At 41.7% G+C, this 19,420-nt stretch overlaps 1 protein-coding gene across 2 annotated transcripts in view; it reads left to right on the top strand.

Moving 5' to 3' along the window:
• Positions 1-14,674, top strand: part of PLEKHA8 (pleckstrin homology domain containing A8) — a 49,311-nt gene extending 34,637 nt beyond the window's left edge. Inside the window, exons 13-14 of one of the 2 annotated variants that reach the window (XM_032872371.1) lie at positions 9,271-9,332; positions 14,423-14,674. In XM_032872371.1, coding sequence (XP_032728262.1) covers positions 9,271-9,332; positions 14,423-14,620 — 260 coding nt within the window. In that variant the 3' untranslated portion in view covers positions 14,621-14,674. Of the gene's footprint in view, positions 1-9,159; positions 9,236-9,270; positions 9,333-14,422 lie in introns of those variants that run through there. The other variant, XM_032872380.1, reaches the window with a different exon arrangement.
• The last annotated feature ends 4,746 nt before the right edge of the window (positions 14,675-19,420 follow it).

Below are 19,420 nucleotides of genomic sequence, written 5' to 3'. Positions count from 1 at the left end.
AGGAAAGCCTAACATTTTTAAGAAGTGAGCTCTTCCTAAATTAATCTTCAGATTCAGTGCAGTTCTCCGAAATCAATGTCCCAAGAGAAGCTAGTTTTAGAGACCTTAACAGGGAGGGTTTGGGGAACCCTGGGAATTTGCTCTGGAGTGAGATAAAGGGGGGGTTCATGGTCGTCATCATCATATACTCCTCAAATGCCTCATGTTTGTAGTAGTAGAGCTGAGACCAGGATGAAGGCCTTGGTCAGAGGTCATCCTGTATCTCTAGCATCTTATAATGTAGGGACTGAAACCCTGTAAGGTGCTCAGTAAACACTGGTGTGGATAGGTATCTGGATCTGTCAGATCAGTTTTGGAAAACATTAGCTTGGGAACATCCTCATAGTGCTCTTGACAGAATGGCTGAATTCTCACTCTTCATCTAGAAGAAATTCTCCCAACATGGGCCTTGAGGCATGACGGGTAAGGAGTGGGTATTGAAATTCCATATTACTTTGAAGCCCTATATTATTGTGATGTAGAGAAGCACATGGTCAAGCTCTAAATAGCCATGATTATAAATAATGAAATGAATGAATTAGATGCTTCTGTTGTGGAAAGGGAGCCAGTATTCACAACGGCATTTTGTTGGTTCCTTCTGTTAATCTTCCCTCTGAGCCATGAGTCCTGAGGGATTCTGCCCTCATGTGACTTTCTCAGGCCTTCCTATCTAGAAACTTGCCAGTATGCTGTGAAACAATAAAAACTGTTTTTTTCTATAACACTTTATGAAGGATTTAGACAACTTAATCCTTAGGTCAGTCCATTTTTGCAGATTAGGTATCCAAAATTCATAGAGATTAAAGTACATGCTAAGGCCACAAAAGATCTGAAGCAGAGTCACTTTGAGACCCCTGCCTCAAAACTCCTCATTTTGAGGCCCCAGGGCAGCTCAGTCGGTTAAGTGTCTGCCTTCAGCTCAATGGGACTGAGCCCCACATCAGACTCTCTGCTCAGCGAGAAATCTGCTTCTCCTTCTCGCTGCTGCTCCACCTGTTTGCCTGATTATGCTCTCACAGTCTCTCTCTTTCTGTGAAATAAATAGACTCTTAAAAAAAAAGTCCTCATTTCCCACAAAAGATCTTCTCCACCGTCCCTGGGCTGTGTATTTTTTGGACTTCTCATACATCCCTGAATTTCTAGGACAGTCTGTTGTATTCTTCCCACATGTCCTGATTTCAGTACTCAAAGTATTTTCACTGTAACTATTCATGCCCCTAATCAGTATCATGGAACTGTATGATTTGTGGACTGATTAAGATCTTGGGCTCTCTGGATTCCACCATTGATAGCATTGTGCCCTTAGGCAACTTGCTTACCCTTTCTGTTTCCTGGTTTCCTCATCTACACAATGGGAATGATGATACCATTTTCCTAAAACATGGTTGTAAAGATTAAATAGGTTCATGCACATTAAAAGATTAGTAAAGTCGTGCATAATAAATACTTCATAGAAGTTAGCTTCTCTTGTTTATATTTTCATCATCCTGACATAAGAAGTTGATAACCGGTCAGAAAATGGAGCTTACTGGTCCCAAATCAGAAATGAGAAGTTTACAAAGCTCTGGTGCCAAGCCAGACATTTCTCTCCATACTAAGTTCTTAGAGTGGAAATTTCACACGGGGAGGAAGGCTTCTCTACCCCCAAGGAAATACAGAAGCTGTGGGACTCAGCAGTGTGTCTAGTGGGCTCCACCCATCACATGATGCTGCTGCTCTGTTACGGCTGTCTGTGAGGGCCCAGGCTGGCTGTGACTGCTGACCTCCTTGACCCCTCCCCGGAGTGGAGGCAGAATAGAACCAGCTGCTTACTGGACACACAAGTGAAAAAGGAAAGCTTATCCCTGAAGGTAGGGAGGAAATTAAGGATATCCCCTTTCTGGAGTAGCTCTGCTCCTAATTCTGTTCTTTTTCTTACCTTCTTTTTGCTTGATTTGGAGTCTGGACCCTTCTGAGGAGAGAGGAGACTGTAAGGGGAGATGCTACTTTGAAATCACAGTAAGCGCAGTCAGTCTCAGCTTTTCCTTCTCTCTTCCCCCTTCAGCACTATTTTCAATGGGAGGAAACGGGGGCTATAAACTTGAGATTTTCATCCTGATGTTTAGGATTATTTCAGAAGTTTTCATGAATTAAATCATAGTTTTGCTTGTAGGGGTCCCGAGTTTCCTGCTGCTGTTCAGTGTAGAGAAAAGTTCTCCTAACCACCCACCCTCCCCTCCAGTTGTAGACACAACAAGCTCTGTGCAAACAAATACAGCTTTATAAGAAATATTTATTTACACATTAACTACTTAAAGCCCATAGGCTCTTTGATGTAGATGTCTCTGGGTCAGCAGCTTTTCTTCTCGTTTTGAAATCGTAGTCTTTATAAGTAGAACTGATACCTTGTCTAAAATGAGGGAGTTTAGGAATGTAGGTAAAAGAAAGGGTTTATACCTATATTTATAAAGGCAAAAAGCTTGCATGTTTTAGGTTCTAAAATTGAATTTGAGTTACTATAATAGCAGCTACCCTTTATATAGTCCAGTGTAGGAATGACACTAGTTTTTGAGTGACATTTCATTTAATCTTCCAAATACTCCTTTTGACAGTGAGTAAACTGAGGTCTAGAGAGGATAAATACCTTCCTTATATCTCAAGAACAGTGGTTCTCAAAATGGTCCGAGGAGAACCTCTTCATTACCTGCAGGCTTACTAGAAATAGAGGCTGCCAGGCCCCACCTAGCACCGGAGGCTAAAAACTCCCTGGAGATGGGGCACAGCATCCGCGTTAGCAAGTCCTTTAGGTGATTTTAATCCAGGTCAAGGTTTGGGACCCAACCAATAGAGCTAGGATGTTGAAGCCAACCTGTCACTGGGCTACATTTTGATTATTTGGGAATTTTGATGCTTCTGAGTGATTTATGAATAAACTGGAATAAAAGCACTGAGATTAGTGCCACAGCACCAGTTAATTTTGCCTCCTTTTCATGATAATTAGCTAGTTCTCCAGTGACAAAATTTTTTTCTAACTTAGAAACAAGATAATAGGGATAAATTAAGGATAAAACTTGACTAGCTCTCCCAAATTTGGAAATACGGCTTAAGAAAGGTTTTGAGGTACATGTTCATAAAACTTATATATTATCTTAGTGGCCTTGAAAATGAGAGGTGATATATAAAAATTCTTAAATGAGGGGCACCTGGGTGGCTCAGTGGGTTAAAGCCTCTACCTTCGGCTCAGGTCATGATCCCAGGGTTCTGGGATCGAACCCCGCATCAGGCTCTCTGCTCAGTGGGGAGCCTGCTTCTTCTTCTCTCTGCCTGCCTCTCCACCTACTTGTGATCTATGTCAAATAAATAAATAAAATCTTAAAAAAAAATCCTAAATGACACAATGGAAACCTTGACATCTATTAACTCTCTGGAGAGTATAGGTTTATTCATTGTATTACTGAAGTTCTGTGACCTAGAATGAGTTTTCCCAGCATCTGGAAAGAGGCCTTACGTTTTATACTGCTCCCTTTCGCATTTGAACTATCACTTGGATTTCCCATCATGATGGTCAGAGTGGACTGTTTTGGTTGGTCTCATGTCAAGAGCTTTCTGAACGCTTAAATGTCCTATGGCATTCTCTAAAGTTTATTCTAAGGGAAGAGTTAGGTCCACAAGGCCGATATGTTGAATGGTCTACCCTATAGCTGATGCCACATCAAAAAGAACTTTTGGAAAGCCTCTGTGTAGGTTGCTCTGGCCTTTCATATACCGCGGTACTTAGTGTTACACACTCTGCACTGTCCGCTCAGTGTCAGGTAAACATACACTCACCCAACCAAGATCTCTAGCACAAAATGGGAAAATTTATCATAAGATGCTCAGTTAAATGTATTTAATATAAAAGGCTTTCCGAGACAAGGAGGGCTGTGTAGAGAGCTAAAGTCAGAACTCATGACCTGATATTTACAAACAAATCTTAACTTGTCTAGTTATTTTGAAAATACTGTGGAAGAGGAATCAAGTCAGTCCCTCTCCTAAACTATTCACAACATGTGCCTTTCTTGAATGGCAGACGTGGTTTCTAATACATGTTTTTGTCTTGATAATGCCTAAAGTTAGCAAAGGGCATCTCTGGGTACTTGCTTCACTTCCGTCCATTGGTTATTGATTTGGCTTTTCTTCGTACAATTCATTTTACCAGAAGCTTAGTCACTATTAAAGAATTCAGTACTTTCCTAGCTAGCTCAGTTTTTTTGTTGTTGTTGATTTTTTGTTGTTTTACTACAAATATTTCATACATTGGACAAATATCTAACACTTGACCAAATATATAAAATAGTTCAATACTGTACCCATGTACCACCCCTTAACCCCATTATTCCTTCCATTCTCCAGAGAAGATCTTCACCCTGAATTTGCTTTTTATTATTATATAATACACGTTTTTATACTTTTACCATATATTTGTGTATCTATAAATAGCATCTAGGAGTATACTGCATATTTTAAACTTTTAAATACTTGGTGTAACACTTATACATTATTTTTCACCCAGTATTATTTTTCATATTTATTCACTTTCAAACCTCTCCTGGTTCCTAATTCTTGCCAAGGACTGACTGCATAGCTCATTAAGAGCTGAGGTGATTATCATCTCTTAAACTCAGTGAATGACTGATTCCACCTTTCCCTGCTTTACTTACCTACTTCCTAAACTCTCTTTTAGATTTGTATCTCTCCTTTGTCTCCTCTACAACCTGAAGTGACTTGACAGATTCTTACCAATTACAGATTGACAATAGAGAAACACTGTCATATATGCAGTTCCTGGACAGAACAGTTATCTACCAACAGTAATGGAAAAGTTGTTCTCTCTCACTTGCTGTAACAGGTTTAGGCATAATCAATCTCTAACTACCTCAGCAAATTTCTGGGGCGCCTGGCTGGCTCAGTCAGTGGAGCAGGTGACTCTTGATCTCAGGGCTGTAGGTTCTAGCCCCATATTGGGTGTAGAGATTACTTAAAAATAGTATCTTTTTATACCTACATACATACATACCTCAGTCAACACATTTCTGAGTTACCAATAAAGAAATCACATTTATATTGTTTCCATTAACAGAATAAGGTTCTAATTCTTGCTAGAAAAGGGACATTTTTCCTTTTCATTATTTTGTCTCACAAAGAGTAAATATTACTTTTTTAGAATGGTTTAATGTGAAAAGAATATTCCAAGTTCTCATTGTTTTTAGCTTTGTGACCTTGGCCAAGTCACCATCTCTCTGGGTCTTCTGTTTCTACTATTATAAAAGGAAAAGAATTGAGCAAGGTGATTGTCAAGCTTCCTACTCAGAAATTTGGATTCAGTCTCTAGGGAACTGACACATCTCAAAGATCTGGGAGAAGGGAATCATTTATGTCTTTCAGAGGGCAAAAATACTTCCAGATTATAGAACATGCATATGGTAAGAATGGATATTACAGTGAAGATTTATATATTTCATTATCTAATCTTCTCTAGGTAACTAAAATAGGTCACACTTAGACTTCATTTTATTTTAATGCAGCCTCATGTGGCAGGGATATTTGAAGCTGTAGGAGTCAGCTAAGGACTTCTGGCAATTGCATTTTCTTGTGTGTGGTTTTTTTTTTTTTTTTTTAAAGGAGTTTTCTCTCACTTGTTGGTTTTAAATAGTAAGAGTGGTCTTCCTGGACCTGGGTCAGGACCCAGCTCAAATTCTCTTGAATGATTCCCTCTTCTGTTAGACTTGTTGGCCCACATTTTGTACCGTGGCAAAACTCTTCCCTGGCAAGGTGCAGGCCCAGCAAGGAACGGCTGCTCCTCTGGGAGGGTCAGGCAGGAGGACACAGATCATGCTGCTGTACAAACACTCCCCCTTCCATAGACCAGACTGCCTGCCTTATTGGGACTCACAGCACCTTCGTTTTCCTGCTCTCCTAAAAAAGGTGGCATAGAGAAGGGTTTCTGGGCTTTTTTGAAAGGTGGACTTAAAGAGCAATGTGTAGGTAAAGTGTAGAGTCCTGCGGCTGGAATAACACTGGATCCAGAGCCTTTGTAAAGAGGCAGAGTGTCCAGCCAGGAACGCTTTGGCGCTGAAGACTGAGGGACCCAGAAGGCTGCATTTGCTGCATACTGAACTTCTACCAGAGTTCCCAGTCAGAATGATCATGACTGCTAGATCATGATACAGTCTGTGTAGGAAAAAAGACTAAGAGAATATAACCCCAGAATGCCCACTGTGGCTATCTCTAGGAGGCATGATTATAGGTTTCTTTAGTTCCCTCCTTTTTGTGTTTTCCTTACTTTGAACAATGAGCATGCATTACTTGTGAAATTAGAAAAAAAACAGTTAAGTGTTATATTTTTTAGAAGTATCACTGGGTCTCCAGAAGGGATTTCAGAATCCTTGGCATGGCATATAAAGATCCTCACCACTTGGCCCCAGCCCCAGTGAGCTACTGCCCGTTGCTCTGCACGCCCCCATCTCTCACAGCTCCTTGGTGCTTGCTGGCTGCAGCCCCAGCCACCATCTTTCTCCCTGCCCTACCCAGCCTTTGAGACTTCTTTGTCCGCATGTCTGCAAGCTAGGTTTGTTTCTGTCGTTTTATTCCTCCAGAGAGCACTGTATACACATCGTTGCTCTAGCAGTTATCCGTTTACAGAACGCCACTTTGTTTCGTGGCTGGCTCTCATAAGCTCAGGAGCTTACTGAGGGCAGTGGACTGACTGATTTTAAATCACCCGAGGGTCTCCCCTGCCTTGCATAGTATGGGGTGTGTGGTAGACCCTCATTCCATCATGAAGGTCCGCCAGCAGATTTTAAGGTCATTGAATTCCATCTATTTATTTAAAATGTCATTTAATACTTCACCTGGATTAAGATCACAAGAAATATAAAGTATTCCCACTATCTTATATCTGTGGCTCACTTCATGAGTGAGCGCCCATGGACCTGTACAGTGTGTTGCCAGCCAAAATGGCTTCTTGGAAAGGATGGGTGGAAAGTTGATTGTCTTCCTGATCTACCTCGGAGGCTGTGTTTACTATTTTCTGCCCATCTGCACTGTACACTTAGTGCGCCAGCAACCCTTTCTTCGCTAAGGTCTTATACCGCCTAAGTGTCCCTGATACCATCTTTCCCCTTAGACAACCAGATAAATTTTAACATTAGAGGACTTATATTATGAGCACACCCTAAGTCTATTCAGACTGTTTTCCTAAGAAAAAATGAAATTGAACCTTGAGCTTTATCCTAAGGAAAAATGAAATTGAACTCTCCTTTAGGCTGTCCATAAGAGTCTTCTCCATACTTGAATTTATTGGATGCTGGCATCTCCATCTGTTCCTAAAACCTTAGATAATGAAAGAAATCTGTTACATTTCAAATGTGTAGTCTTCTTTTATACAAAATACAGATTATATTTTGTGCAAAGTTGAATTATGTACAGTTGATAGTGGGGTAAGCTAAAAGTATTAATAAAGTCTCATCCAAATTTTAAAAAGAAAAGTTTAACAAAGAATTAGCTAGAGGGAATAAGAAAAGCTAGAGGGCTTGAGTAAATTGTAAAGTGTGTTTAAGCTGCAGCCACACGGCCAGTAAAATGCAGATACCTGACATTCTTTGGCAGTATTCTGTCAGCCACACTGTTGTTAACTGCATAAACTTGTGGCTGTGGTTTGGTGTCTGTTTTTCCATTATCTTAACATCTGCTCTTGTGATCATATGAAATATTTCCATATCCTATTATACTGTCACTTAAGCATTGATTAAATGGTGGCAACACTTGTACTGGTGCTAAAACTAGGACATGAAAATCTTGTTTGGAATAAACTTTTTGTTTTTTGTTATTTGTTTTTTTTAAGATTATTTTTTTGACAGGGCGGGGGGAGAGCACAAGCAGGGGAAGCAGGCAGATAGAGAGGGGGAGGAAGGCTTTCCACTGAGCAGGGAACCCAACACGGGGTTCAATCCCAGGACCCTGAGATCATGACGTGAGCCAAAGGCAGATGCTTAACCGACTGAGCCACCCAGGCACCCCCGGAATAAAGTTTAGAGGTGATAAAGCATGAAGAAGGTTAGATGACCCCTGTGATATCCTATGTTATTACTTAGGAATGAGCACTCTGTAAACACTGGAGGTGCCACTTAGAAATGAAATGGAGCATTGGGACACCTGGGTGGCTCAGCTGGTTAAGCCGCTGCCTTTGGCTTGGGTCATGATCTGGGGGTCCTGGGATCGAGTCCTACATCGGGCTCCTTGTCCAGCAGGGAGCCTGCTTCTCTCTCTGCCTCTGCCTGCCACTCTGCCTGCTTGTGCTCTCTCTATGACAAATAAGTAAACAAAATCTTAAAAAAAAAAATGAAATGGAGCGTTGATACAAGTATACTGTGGTGATATAGATCTGTGTCTCCAGAGAATGCATTTCTTCCTATGGAAAAATTGGTTTTGAATTTTTATGAATGTGTTTTTTGAATTTTTTGAATGTGTTATTCAAAGCCTCTAGGAGCACATCCCTTGCATAAAATGCAGCTATTTTGTTCTTGAGATATTTTTTTTGTAATTAAAATTACTATATGCCAGTTTTTGAATCTCATTTTAAAACACATTGGAACAAAAATTATAGGTTTTTATCTTTAAAGTCTAGAATATGAATGAGTTACATTAATAGGTCTCACCAAGTACTTTACAACTAGCTTAGTAACTTTAAGCTGTTCTTTCGATAGTAGTTTTAAAGGTTTCTTGGTTTAATACTGTATATCCAGGGTCACAGGGACCTCTAGGACAAACATTTGACATCCTGGAATAGGATATTAGAATTGAAGAGTAACAGATCGGGTTACAAAGAAGAAAACCAAGAGGACAGCTAAGGGATGGGCATTTAGAGACCTGCATTTTTACATTCTTATACTGTATTTTTTTCCAAAATTCTTCCCTCATTTTTTGATATGGAGGGGACTTTTCCCACTGTGGTAATAAAGTGAAGTTCAGATACATTTACACAAGTTAAGAGTGGAATTATCTGGTTTTCTTAAAAAAAAAAAATCTATGTAGGCTTTTTCCCTACTCAAGACTTTCTGCTTTCTGGGGGACATAATCTATTAATTAGACTTTTCTTGTCAGCTCGTAGTACCAGTAGGATCATGCTACCATGTACTTGAGGAAGGAGGTGCTACAAATAGCACATCAGGTTCTGGTGAAATCGTGGTTCATGGAGTTTTTCTTCTTTTCAAGATAACGCATATGGTAAAACATTACGGCAACACCACGGCTGGGTGGTTCGAGGGGTTTTTGCGGTAAGTAATCCTCCTGCCTTCCAGTGTTCTGATGGTCCCAGCAAGATGTTTTGTTTGTTTCGTGTGCATGTGTGCATGGCATTTCTGTTTGCTTTGTTTTCAAGAATAAGAACACAGTGTTGCCTATTTAAGTCTGTAGGTCTTTGTTGTATGGAAATGTTGGCAATAAAAAATGTTTAGACTGGAAAAGACTGTTAGCAAGCAAGCTTTTCCCTGGCCAGCTCCTGTGACTTTCTCAGATTATGTTTGCCTCTCTGATTAGTGCAGAGATAAGCAGGAATTCTGCAGTGATGGGAGGCCCGGGTGGTGCTTTCAAGCTCATAGCTCCCTCTGCTGCCCATTGTATTTGGTCCTTTTAATTCTCAGGTTTTAAATTGATTTTTTCTTCCACTTAGTCAAATTTTGGTTTTGAATATTAACTCAATTGGGTGTGCCAGTAGCCAGGGCTTCTTCAAAACCTCTTCTTACTCAGTTTGTTTGTTTGTTTGTTTGTTTTTCCATTGTTGAATGTGTTTGTCTTCCACATGTTTTGGCTCCTGTTACCCCGCTCCTCCTTCCTTCCCAGCATGTTGACCTAAGAAGACACATACCTGGGAATCAGTATCCCCTGCACAAAGCAGTTAGCCTTCTTTTTTTAGCAGGAGTAGAGGGTGCCTTTATGCCAGCAGTAGTGCTCTGTGTTTCTCCCAGCATCTCAGGAGAGGTCAGCCTTAGGTACAGCTGTGAAAAGGTAGAGCCTTGTGTAGCGGACACTAGCAAACACCGCACAAGGTGAGTGTTCCGTGGCAGGTCATAAGGTAGAAATAACCTTGTACATGTCTTTCACTAATTTAAAGGATAAGAGACATTATTTGCCTGCAGTGAGAACTGTTTAGGTTATGATTTGTTAGGGGGTAGGTAAAGAAAGGGGGAAGAATGGACAGTGGAAGAAATAAGTTGTAGTGACATGAGATGTGTTTTGAGGGCGTGGCAATGACTAGCTCCACACCCCGGCGCTCACTGCAGCCAGAGCCAGCGCAGAGGCAGCTGCAGAGTGCTCATGCTTGCCTTCCGTGCGTGAGGCAGAATCATCACCAGAGCTGCCGCTTGGCTGGCGCACACCTTTGTGTACCAGGCACAGTGCGTGGTACTTCCACATTCATTATCTTCAGTAATCCTCAGGATGTACTCTGCTGTCAGCAGCGCGCATCCCCCGCGTCGCCGCTCTCCGCAGCCAGTGATGGGGAGGCTGCCGCTGAGGAATTGGGTACATTCAGTGATCTCCCGGAGTAAACCCTGACTGCTTGGGGGTGCCTGAAACCCCTCTTCCGCTGAGATGACAGAGCATAAAAACATTGAGTTGCCCTATTCGCAGGAAACTTAAATGTGTTGTTGTAGCTGTTGTTGTGGTCTAGAAGTCAGAGTTTAATCCTCAAATAGTAATGATCCGAGAGATGTTGCCTACAAGAATGCAAGTGTAGCAGAACATTCAACATAACCAAGAGTCTCTAAGAGGACTTTTCAAATCATAGCATTTTTCCCAGTATATAGTAATCTAGACTCATTTTAAAAATATAGAAATCATGGACGAATAGAAAGAGAAAAAATTAAAATGTCCATAGTCTCACCAATCCATAATAACCATTTTAAACATTTTTGTGTTTTACCTTCTTAGCTTTTATTTTTATATATAGACATATTCTTTTAATATTGTTCTATTTAATTTTATATACTTATCTAAATGTATATCTCTTTATAGGTGTTTATATTTTTATATCTACATGTTACATTTGTAAAATTATTTTGTGTACTCTGTATGTGTATGTAAATTTTTTTATATTTACCTTGTAGTACAATTTTGTATTATTTTCCCCCTACTTAAAGATTCTATCATGGGCCATTTTTAAATGCCATAAGCGTCTTTGAAAATCGTTATTTTTAGTGACTGGATAATATTTCCCTAGTATGGAGGTACCATGATTTATTTGCCAGGCCTCTGTGCTAGAAGTTTAAGCTGTTTCCAAGTCTGTTGTTACAAAAACAACAGCATTCATTTACATGCATTTTTTACTAAAACTCTTTTTATTTCCTAAAAATAGGTTCCTAGAAGTGGAATTGTTATGTCTAATACCAAGAACTATTAGAACTTAGAATTTTGAGCACTTACCATGCACCAGCTGTTGTTTTAAGTGCTTTACATACGGTTAGTAATCTCATAGTTGCAAAGTGTGTTCTCTTACTTACCCTGTCATAGACAAAGAAACCTGAAACACAAGAGGTGAGGGAGTACACCCAAAGTTAAAAAGGAAGGACATTCTGAAGGCTCTTGATATTATTGCCAATAATTTTTAATAGTTGCTGGTTTCTAAGAAAATAGATTAGGTTGAGCGTTTGCCAACAGCCATATTCATAGAAGAGCTAGATTGGCCCTTCCAGCCCCTCTCCTGTTATTCTGCAAGCCATTCCTACTGTAGGTGTACTGTTTCCCAGTGTGCTAAGTGATCAGCAGGGGGCAGAGTCATTAACTGCTTTCAGTTGCTCAGGGAAACATCTTTTACACTCCAGGAATTTGAGTCATTTACCAGCCAAAAAGTGAACTTTTATGTTCAGGCCGTTGTAATTCACAGGACGGTTGCAGTGCACAGGATGGTTGCAGTGCACAGGATGGAAGCCCAGGCCAGGCTCTACCTCTGGCATGCGTCCTAACCATTTGTCGTTTGACCTTTTTGGTTTCCTCCTCAGTTGAGTTCAATCACTGGTTCCCAAGTAGGCTTGGCTGCATCACAGACCCCTAGGAACCTTTGAGAAATACTTTTCGAGAAAACTTTTCACAGATCATATTGTACCTAAATACATGTGCAGAGGGCTTGATTTGTTTTTTTATCAAAAAGTTCAAAAAGGTTTTAACAAAAAATAGCAGTCCCTACCTTCTGTCCATACCTTTCCAGACTCACTCCAAAGAGGCTGCCACTTTCAACTGCTGTGACTGTTTCTCCAGTACCTCCAAAATCCTAACAATGTTTGCTGTTCTTTTTGGCCTTATCAGTTTTAGTCATTAAGATTGACTTTCTGTTATTATTAGAATTTAGCTTTCTTTGACCTATCACTATCTCCCTTCCCCTGGCTCTACCTTCCCAATGTAATTATATCACAAGTTAACATGATGAAGATGAGCCAAAATTCTATGGGTCTTAAAAAAGAAAAAAAAATTCTATTGGTCTTTTTTTTCCTATATAGGTTTTATATTTTCCCCTGCATTATCAAATCTCTCAAATCACCATCATTCTGAACCCATAGATGTATCATGTTATCTGTGTTGCTTTTTTTTTTTCTTGGAGACTTCCCTTCCAGAACTTTCTAAACTCAATGCCAATCTTAATTAGCTATTCAGGCCTGTTGTACTGCTATGCATTAGACTCTCCTTTACAAGTATTCCTGTGCTGAATCTCTATCTCACACTAACTTCCAGGTTCTGTTACTTCCCTATTTCTTGATCCTCTCCCTTGTTTTAGTTGTGTCTTCTAGTTGCTTCCTAAAAGTGATATAAGGGAGCTAAACTTCCGAGTTCTTACATGCCTGAAAATGTCTTTATTCTGCAATTTTCTAGAGTGATGCTTTGGTTTGTATAGAATTCTAGGTTAATAATAATTTTCTCTCAATTTTGAAGGCATTCCTCTGTTGTCCTTTAGCTTCTACTGTTGCTACCGTAGACTCTAATCACATTCTAACTCCTGTTCCATTGTATATAAACTGTCCCCGAAGCCCCTTCTGGATGCTTCCAGGATCTTTATCCCTACATTCTAAAATTTCATGATATTCTCCTTTTAGTCTTTATCATTCATTTTGCTGAGCACTGGGTAGGTCTTTAAATCTGAAGACTCATATCCTTCAGTTCTAGGAAATTTTGTCATATTATTCTTTACATAATCGCCTTCCTTTCATTCTCTGCTCTCTCCCATGTACTTCTACCATTATTTGAGTATTTGGTACATGTGATAAAGTGGGCTGAATATGTGATACGTATTCCATTAATCTTTCAAATAAGAAAATTGGTACCAATCCTCTGCTACAGATGAGGAAATGGAGGTTTTAAGAGGTTAAGGAGCTTGTTTAAATTTCTCAGGCTAACATGGGAAAGGTTTGGGATTCAAGTCCAGGTCTCCTTCATCCAAGTCTGTGCTTTGACCACTGCCAGATCATGCCAGGCACTCTCCAACTGCAAAAAGGGGCTGTGGCTCGATTCTCAAAGACTTTTAAAGAATAAGGAAGCTCAAGAAAGAGTGTGGAGTAATTAATTCAAGATTCCATAGTCTCCAGCACTGTCAGCAGCGCCAGTCTGGTGGATCCCAGACAGCAGATTTTGGCAGGCTTAGGGGAGAACTGGCCTACAAAGGGAAGAGAGCTATCTGGAGTCTAGGAGCCATTCCATCAGGGAAGTGGTTTGGTGTGGCAACGTGGTGGAATAACACAGAGTCGCTCCTAAGTTCAGATCCTGGTCCTGACACTCATTAGCTGTATAATGTTCATCTGTAAAATGGGGATATCAACTGCACAGGGTCCTTATACACATTAACTGGGGTCAAATATGCCACAGCATCAGTGCACTGGCAGACAACAAATGTGAGCTCCCTTCCATTTTAGAAGATATTCAAGGGTGCAGAGGAAATATTATCCATGCGGGGAGAAAGAGAGATAGGCAAAGAAGCCTATCTGGAGGTGGGACACAAATGAGATGCCCAGGAAGCCTGGCCACGTGGGAACACGACTGTGGGAGCAACATGTATGCTGTTGGATTCTGAGGATGCAAAGAGAATAGTCTGGATCACACCATGCATGAGGAGGGGGCTTTTCTCAAACTCTCAGCATTCCCTGATTTGTTGGTGTCATTCATCCCCAGCATGGCCCAAGTATACACTTGCTTCTTCCAGCCTTAGAATCGGTTGTGTTGGTGTTTGAAATACAGTTTCAGCGTGCATGGATTGGAAGGGTGTATTCCTGCTGTTTTACTCTTGCTGTGCTCTCTCTGCGTGCGTGTGAGTGTGTGTGCATGTGTGCACTTGGGCGATAGCGAGAGCCGCGCTGCGAGATTCTCACGGGCAGCTCTTTTGCAGTTAGCTCTGAGGGCAGCTCCGTCCTATGAAGACTTTGTCGCCGCATTAACCATAAAGGAAGGCGACCACCAGAAAGCAGCCTTCGGTGTTGGGATGCAGAGGGACCTCAGCCTCTACCTCCCCGCCATGGAAAAGCAGCTGGCGATCCTGGACACTTTATATGAGGTCCACGGACTGGAGTCTGACGAGGTGGTATGACGTCTGCGGGACCGCGCTGCCTCCTAACTTCAGGGAATAAAGTCTGCTAAAGTGTTTTGTTGCCCTGCTTAATTTCCAGCAGCAGCTTCAGCCCTCTCCAACCCCTTCCTTGGGATGGAGAGAAGGAGGCAAAGCCTAGTGCTTTTATATATAATTTTTAAAAATGCATATGTCTTTTGTGTGTTTAAAAATCAAGGTGCTATATATTTCAGTTCACAGGGCCTCCTGGAAACCAAATCATAGCTGTTATATTAGACTTGAATAGCAAGTTTAAGAGCAGATTTAACAAATTAATTTGTCGGTATTGTGTTTTATTTTTACCCTTTTGTTCTAATGGGCCTCCCAAACCCAAGCTGAAAATGAGCAAATTCTGTATCAAGGACTATAACACATAGCCAGTGCTTCAGTCAACTTAGACTAAAAACTGGGGGGGAAGCTAAGTCACTTTGTGGAAGCTATTGAAATGTGGAGTCTGGTATTCCTAGACATTCAGAGAATCCTCTTCTTCATGGCTCTGTCAGCAAGAAGAGCCTGTGTCGTCCAGGTGTTTGGGGCACTGGTGTGGGCCTGTCCATGTGGGAGGAGGAAGACACAAGGAGTGCCATCCCTATTTATGTGAGGGGAGACTGCAGCTCCTATACCCAACCCCACGCTGGAGGACAGCATGGCAGTGACGCAGCTTGTCACCCGAGATGACCCCTATTCAGTGCTTTGCCAGCATGCTTTCCCAGCATCATCTGAATTGGACATTACAGTGAAACTGACATCCAAGCTTATTGTCCATTTCAGAAGTAAGGTTGGGAAGTTGAGGAATTTGCTCACAGTCACACAGCTTCTAGTGAGGGATGCAGGTCATTCCAGAGTGTGGTCTGGACCACCTCTGCATCAAAATCACATGGAGTGCTTCTTCAAAAAGCAAATTCCCCATCGTATGTTTATAAAAAATTAAAAAAAAAAAACAAATTCCCAGGCTTTACCCCCACCTGAAGGACCAGAATAGCGGGGGTGGGACTTAAGAATCTGCATTTGAATAAAATTTAGAGGTGATTCTTTTGCACCCAGGGTTGAAGAACCACAAGATTAAATTCTAGTTTAAATTCTAGTTCACAGGACTCCCCATCTTCCACATGAACTAATTGATAGGTCCCCTTTTTCCCCAAAAATGGAAATTGTATTTCCATTGAAATACAATAGTTAAAGGGAGAGAGAGAAATGGAGCAAGTTTGCTCACAGTTTTCTTGATTGAACTGGCCTCAGCGCCCAGCCAGCAGGCTTCGGCATCACATCCGGAGACCACGGTTCTGAATGTGCAAAATGAGCAATCCTGGTATAGCCGCCAGTAGCGCACAGCAAGCCCAAGACAGTTGCTCATCAATCTCAAAAGCTTTGGGACTGTGTCCAGATTTAAAGGTGGAATTTAAACTTGGGTCCAGCAACCCTGGGTAGGCATTGTCCTGAAAAGTGTGTGATACCAGGAGGCTCTAGTAGGCCAAGGTGCCAAGAGTGGGCGTGGGTGGGAAGTCATGGTGGCGTCCCCACCGGGGGCTGCTTCCTTCTAGTAGCTAGAGGAGAAGTTCCAGCAGGAGGTAGTGCCCCAGAGTAGAACGTGACTTCCTTCAAAGGACGCAGGGGAATGCTACCTGAGCAGCCCCTAAGATGATACTTTTCCTAGAGCAGAGAGAACCCACTCTTTAGGCAGAGACTGACATAGAGAGGGGTTTTGATTTTTTCTTTTGTTTGTCCTTAAACAAATTGGCATTCACTTAGCTCAGGTTAATGAAACAGGTATTCCACTCACTAAGGACTTTTGGAAAATGCTTAAACTTAGAAAAATGAAAGTTTTAAGGCTGGGGGAAAAGGTGCTAAAATAATATTGATTCTTTTGTATTTTAGCACTTGCTGTTAGCAACTGCTGAGGGGGGTATGTCATTTCCCCCCACTCCCACGAGTAGTTAGTGTGGAAATCCTCTGGTTAGTGTGACTATAATGGCAGAACTAGAGGATAATTCAGGCTTCCTGTCCTTGACATCGCCTTCTAAAAGGAAAAAAGAAAGAAACAGCCAGTCTTTGCTTGAACCTTGAATGAGGACACTTTAGGCATTGTGCTGCTGGGAGAGGATGCCCCCAGGAGACTATAAGTCTCCATCCTGAGCAACTGCTGCTGCCCCCTTGTCACCTCAAGTGAACTCTGTGGGCTCTTGGAAAAGGGGCGGGCACACAAAACACCGCAGATTGGCCACTGAGGTTCCCGGTACACACAGAAAGCAAGCTGCTCGGCATGGTCCTTTCACATGTATTTAGGTATTGCCTTGGTTTATAGACCTCCGTTTTCTGGGGAAGAAGAGTTTAGTATTGTCTAGGATCCTTGGGAACCCAGATCAGGATAGCTTGAATAACTTGAATAGGTTATATTTTGTACTCCCCCTTTTCCCACCCCTATAGAAAGGTTCTTGATAGGTATATTCCTCGCTGGAGTGTGTTCAGTTTGCCTGAGATGTATAAAGCTCAGGGGGTCCTAAATAAAAGCTTAGATTAGGTGATATACTAGGTGATAAATTCAACTTGGCCTGAAGTTTGGCACAGTCAGAGCTTCCTCCTGGATCTATGGCATTAGCTTCTAGTTCAAGTACTAATCTGCAGGTATCGCCTAAGATGGGAACAAAGAGAAAAAATAGTTAAGACCTTTTCTGCATGATCCTCCATGGTTTCTGGGACATCTCATCTTTCTTCCCCCCAGACAATGAGAGGAGATGAAAACACTAGTCTGCCTGTGGACAGAGGAATCACCTTGCTTTCGTTCCTTGAAACATTTTTAGGAGTCCTTTTTTAGAGTAACCGTTAGAGAGATCCGGAAGAAAAAGGTTAATTTGTCTTCTAGGAATTAGTAGAAGCTTATAAGTAACATTTGGATAATCCTTACAAAGTGCTTGCAAATACATAATTTCATCATATGTGCACTTTTTCCCACAGGAGAAGCCAGACTTTACACGTAGGAGGGAGCGACGTGTAGTTGTCCAGTGGAACAAAATCCTTTCAGTGATGGCAAATTTTTTGTCCTTTGAAAGTAAATTTATTCATTATAGCTAATCCTGGTGAAAAATGTTAAGTGAGAGGGATACCTTTTGGGGGCAAAACCAACTTATGACTATGAGGTGGAGATGGTTCTCTTGTCAGCTCTTGATCCGGCCCTGTAGGGAGTTCTGGAAGCAGGGCTCTCAGGATATGGAACATCTCAGTCCCCAGGGGCTGGAGGCAGTGTTCATTAGGATGTGTAAGTGGTGGCTTGAGGCACCTTGTCAGCACTGTTTGCATGTCATTCTGAACATAAAGCTTCCTCAAATGTCAGTTTGCATGAAAAGGGGTATCTGAGCTCCAGAATTCAGCCTCACTGCTTCCCTCTCCTGTTTTCTCTTATGAAAGACTGCCTGCAGAGCCCCCTCCGAGCACCAGATCCGAGCACCAAATCCATGCCCCATCTTAGCTGTTCTGCCCCAGACCATAACACGTATGCGGGGCACCCAGTACAGACCTAGCTCAGGGTGAGCTGTCCAGTCAGTGCGGATTCTGTTCCTCTCTTGGACTTCGGGAGCTTCTCTAAAGACCCTCCGTTCCCACATGTAGCTGGGAAGCAGGTAGCGCCATGCGGCAAATGCCCTCTCCTTCGTTGAGCGCTGCTGGGAAAGTGTGTGGGCTTCTCTTTTTGATTCTTAATTGGACGTATGTAGATGTCCCAAAAAGTTAATGCTTTCAACTTTACATTTTCGCAACAGTGCTTTTTTTTTTTTTAAGATTTTATTTTATTTATTTGACAGAGAGAGATCACAGTAGACAGAGGCAGGCAGAGGAAGAGAGGGAAGCAGGCTCCCCGCTGAGCAGAGAGCCCGATGCGGGACTCGATCCCAGGATCCTGAGATCATGACCCGAGCCGAAGGCAGTGGCTTAACCCACTGAGCCACCCAGGCGTCCCCGCAACAGTGCTTTTAATTAAGAAAAACACATGGTAGGAACCAGTATTTCTTAAGTAAGAGGCAGCGTATTAAGGAGACTTAGTCTGATGATGAAAGTCATACATGTGAAGAAACGTCATTTAAGCAGTGAGTCAGACGGCCATGAGCAATATAAGATGATGTGAGGCAACTTTCAGAAAGAAAATTATTTTTATGTTTTTTTTCTTTTTAAACGACTACATCCCATGAGCAGTTGGTTACTTAATGGTGCATTTCTGAGTCATTGATTAAAATCAGTTGCTTCTGATTTTAGTCCTGGGTTTTACAACACTTGAGCTTCCTATTCTGATGTTTTGTGTGTTGTTGTTTTTTTTTAAGGTAGACTACCAACCTTTCTTACATTTTTAGATTTAGAATTTGTAAGTAAAGTATATTTTAAGCCATCATTCTGTTAGCTTAGCTGATGTGCTTGGTTGCAGAGAGCCTGACATCAGATGCTCTCTGTGATGTGGTATGGTCTGTACATCAGCATCAGCGTGTGTGGCAAATCTGTGTCCCTGTGAGGTGTGTATAGAGGGCTTTATTTGGAAATAACGTTCTGCTTCTGGACGTCCCTTTGTAGCCTGCAGTAGCTTACTCAGGGCTTTCGTAATCATGACATAAAAAGATACTCAGTAGCTGTCTAACAGTATTTTAAGACTGCTTATCAATTACAATGTTGTTAGGGATCATTCAACAATTCCACGAACACACTGTTCGCCAGACCATCTCTGTAAACACTCCCGGTCCCCTCCCGTTGCAGCCTGTAGTTGCGTGTACAGAGGCCATTTGCATGATTTCTTGTTGCACTGCT

The sequence above is a fragment of the Lontra canadensis genome, unplaced genomic scaffold, assembly GCF_010015895.1.
Source record: "Lontra canadensis isolate GAN:19392208 unplaced genomic scaffold, GSC_riverotter_1.0 scaffold2, whole genome shotgun sequence".
In the NCBI taxonomy this organism is placed as follows: domain Eukaryota; kingdom Metazoa; phylum Chordata; class Mammalia; order Carnivora; family Mustelidae; genus Lontra; species Lontra canadensis.
The sequence above is the reverse complement of the archived record's forward strand: the minus strand, read 5'-3'. Positions and strand labels throughout refer to the sequence as shown.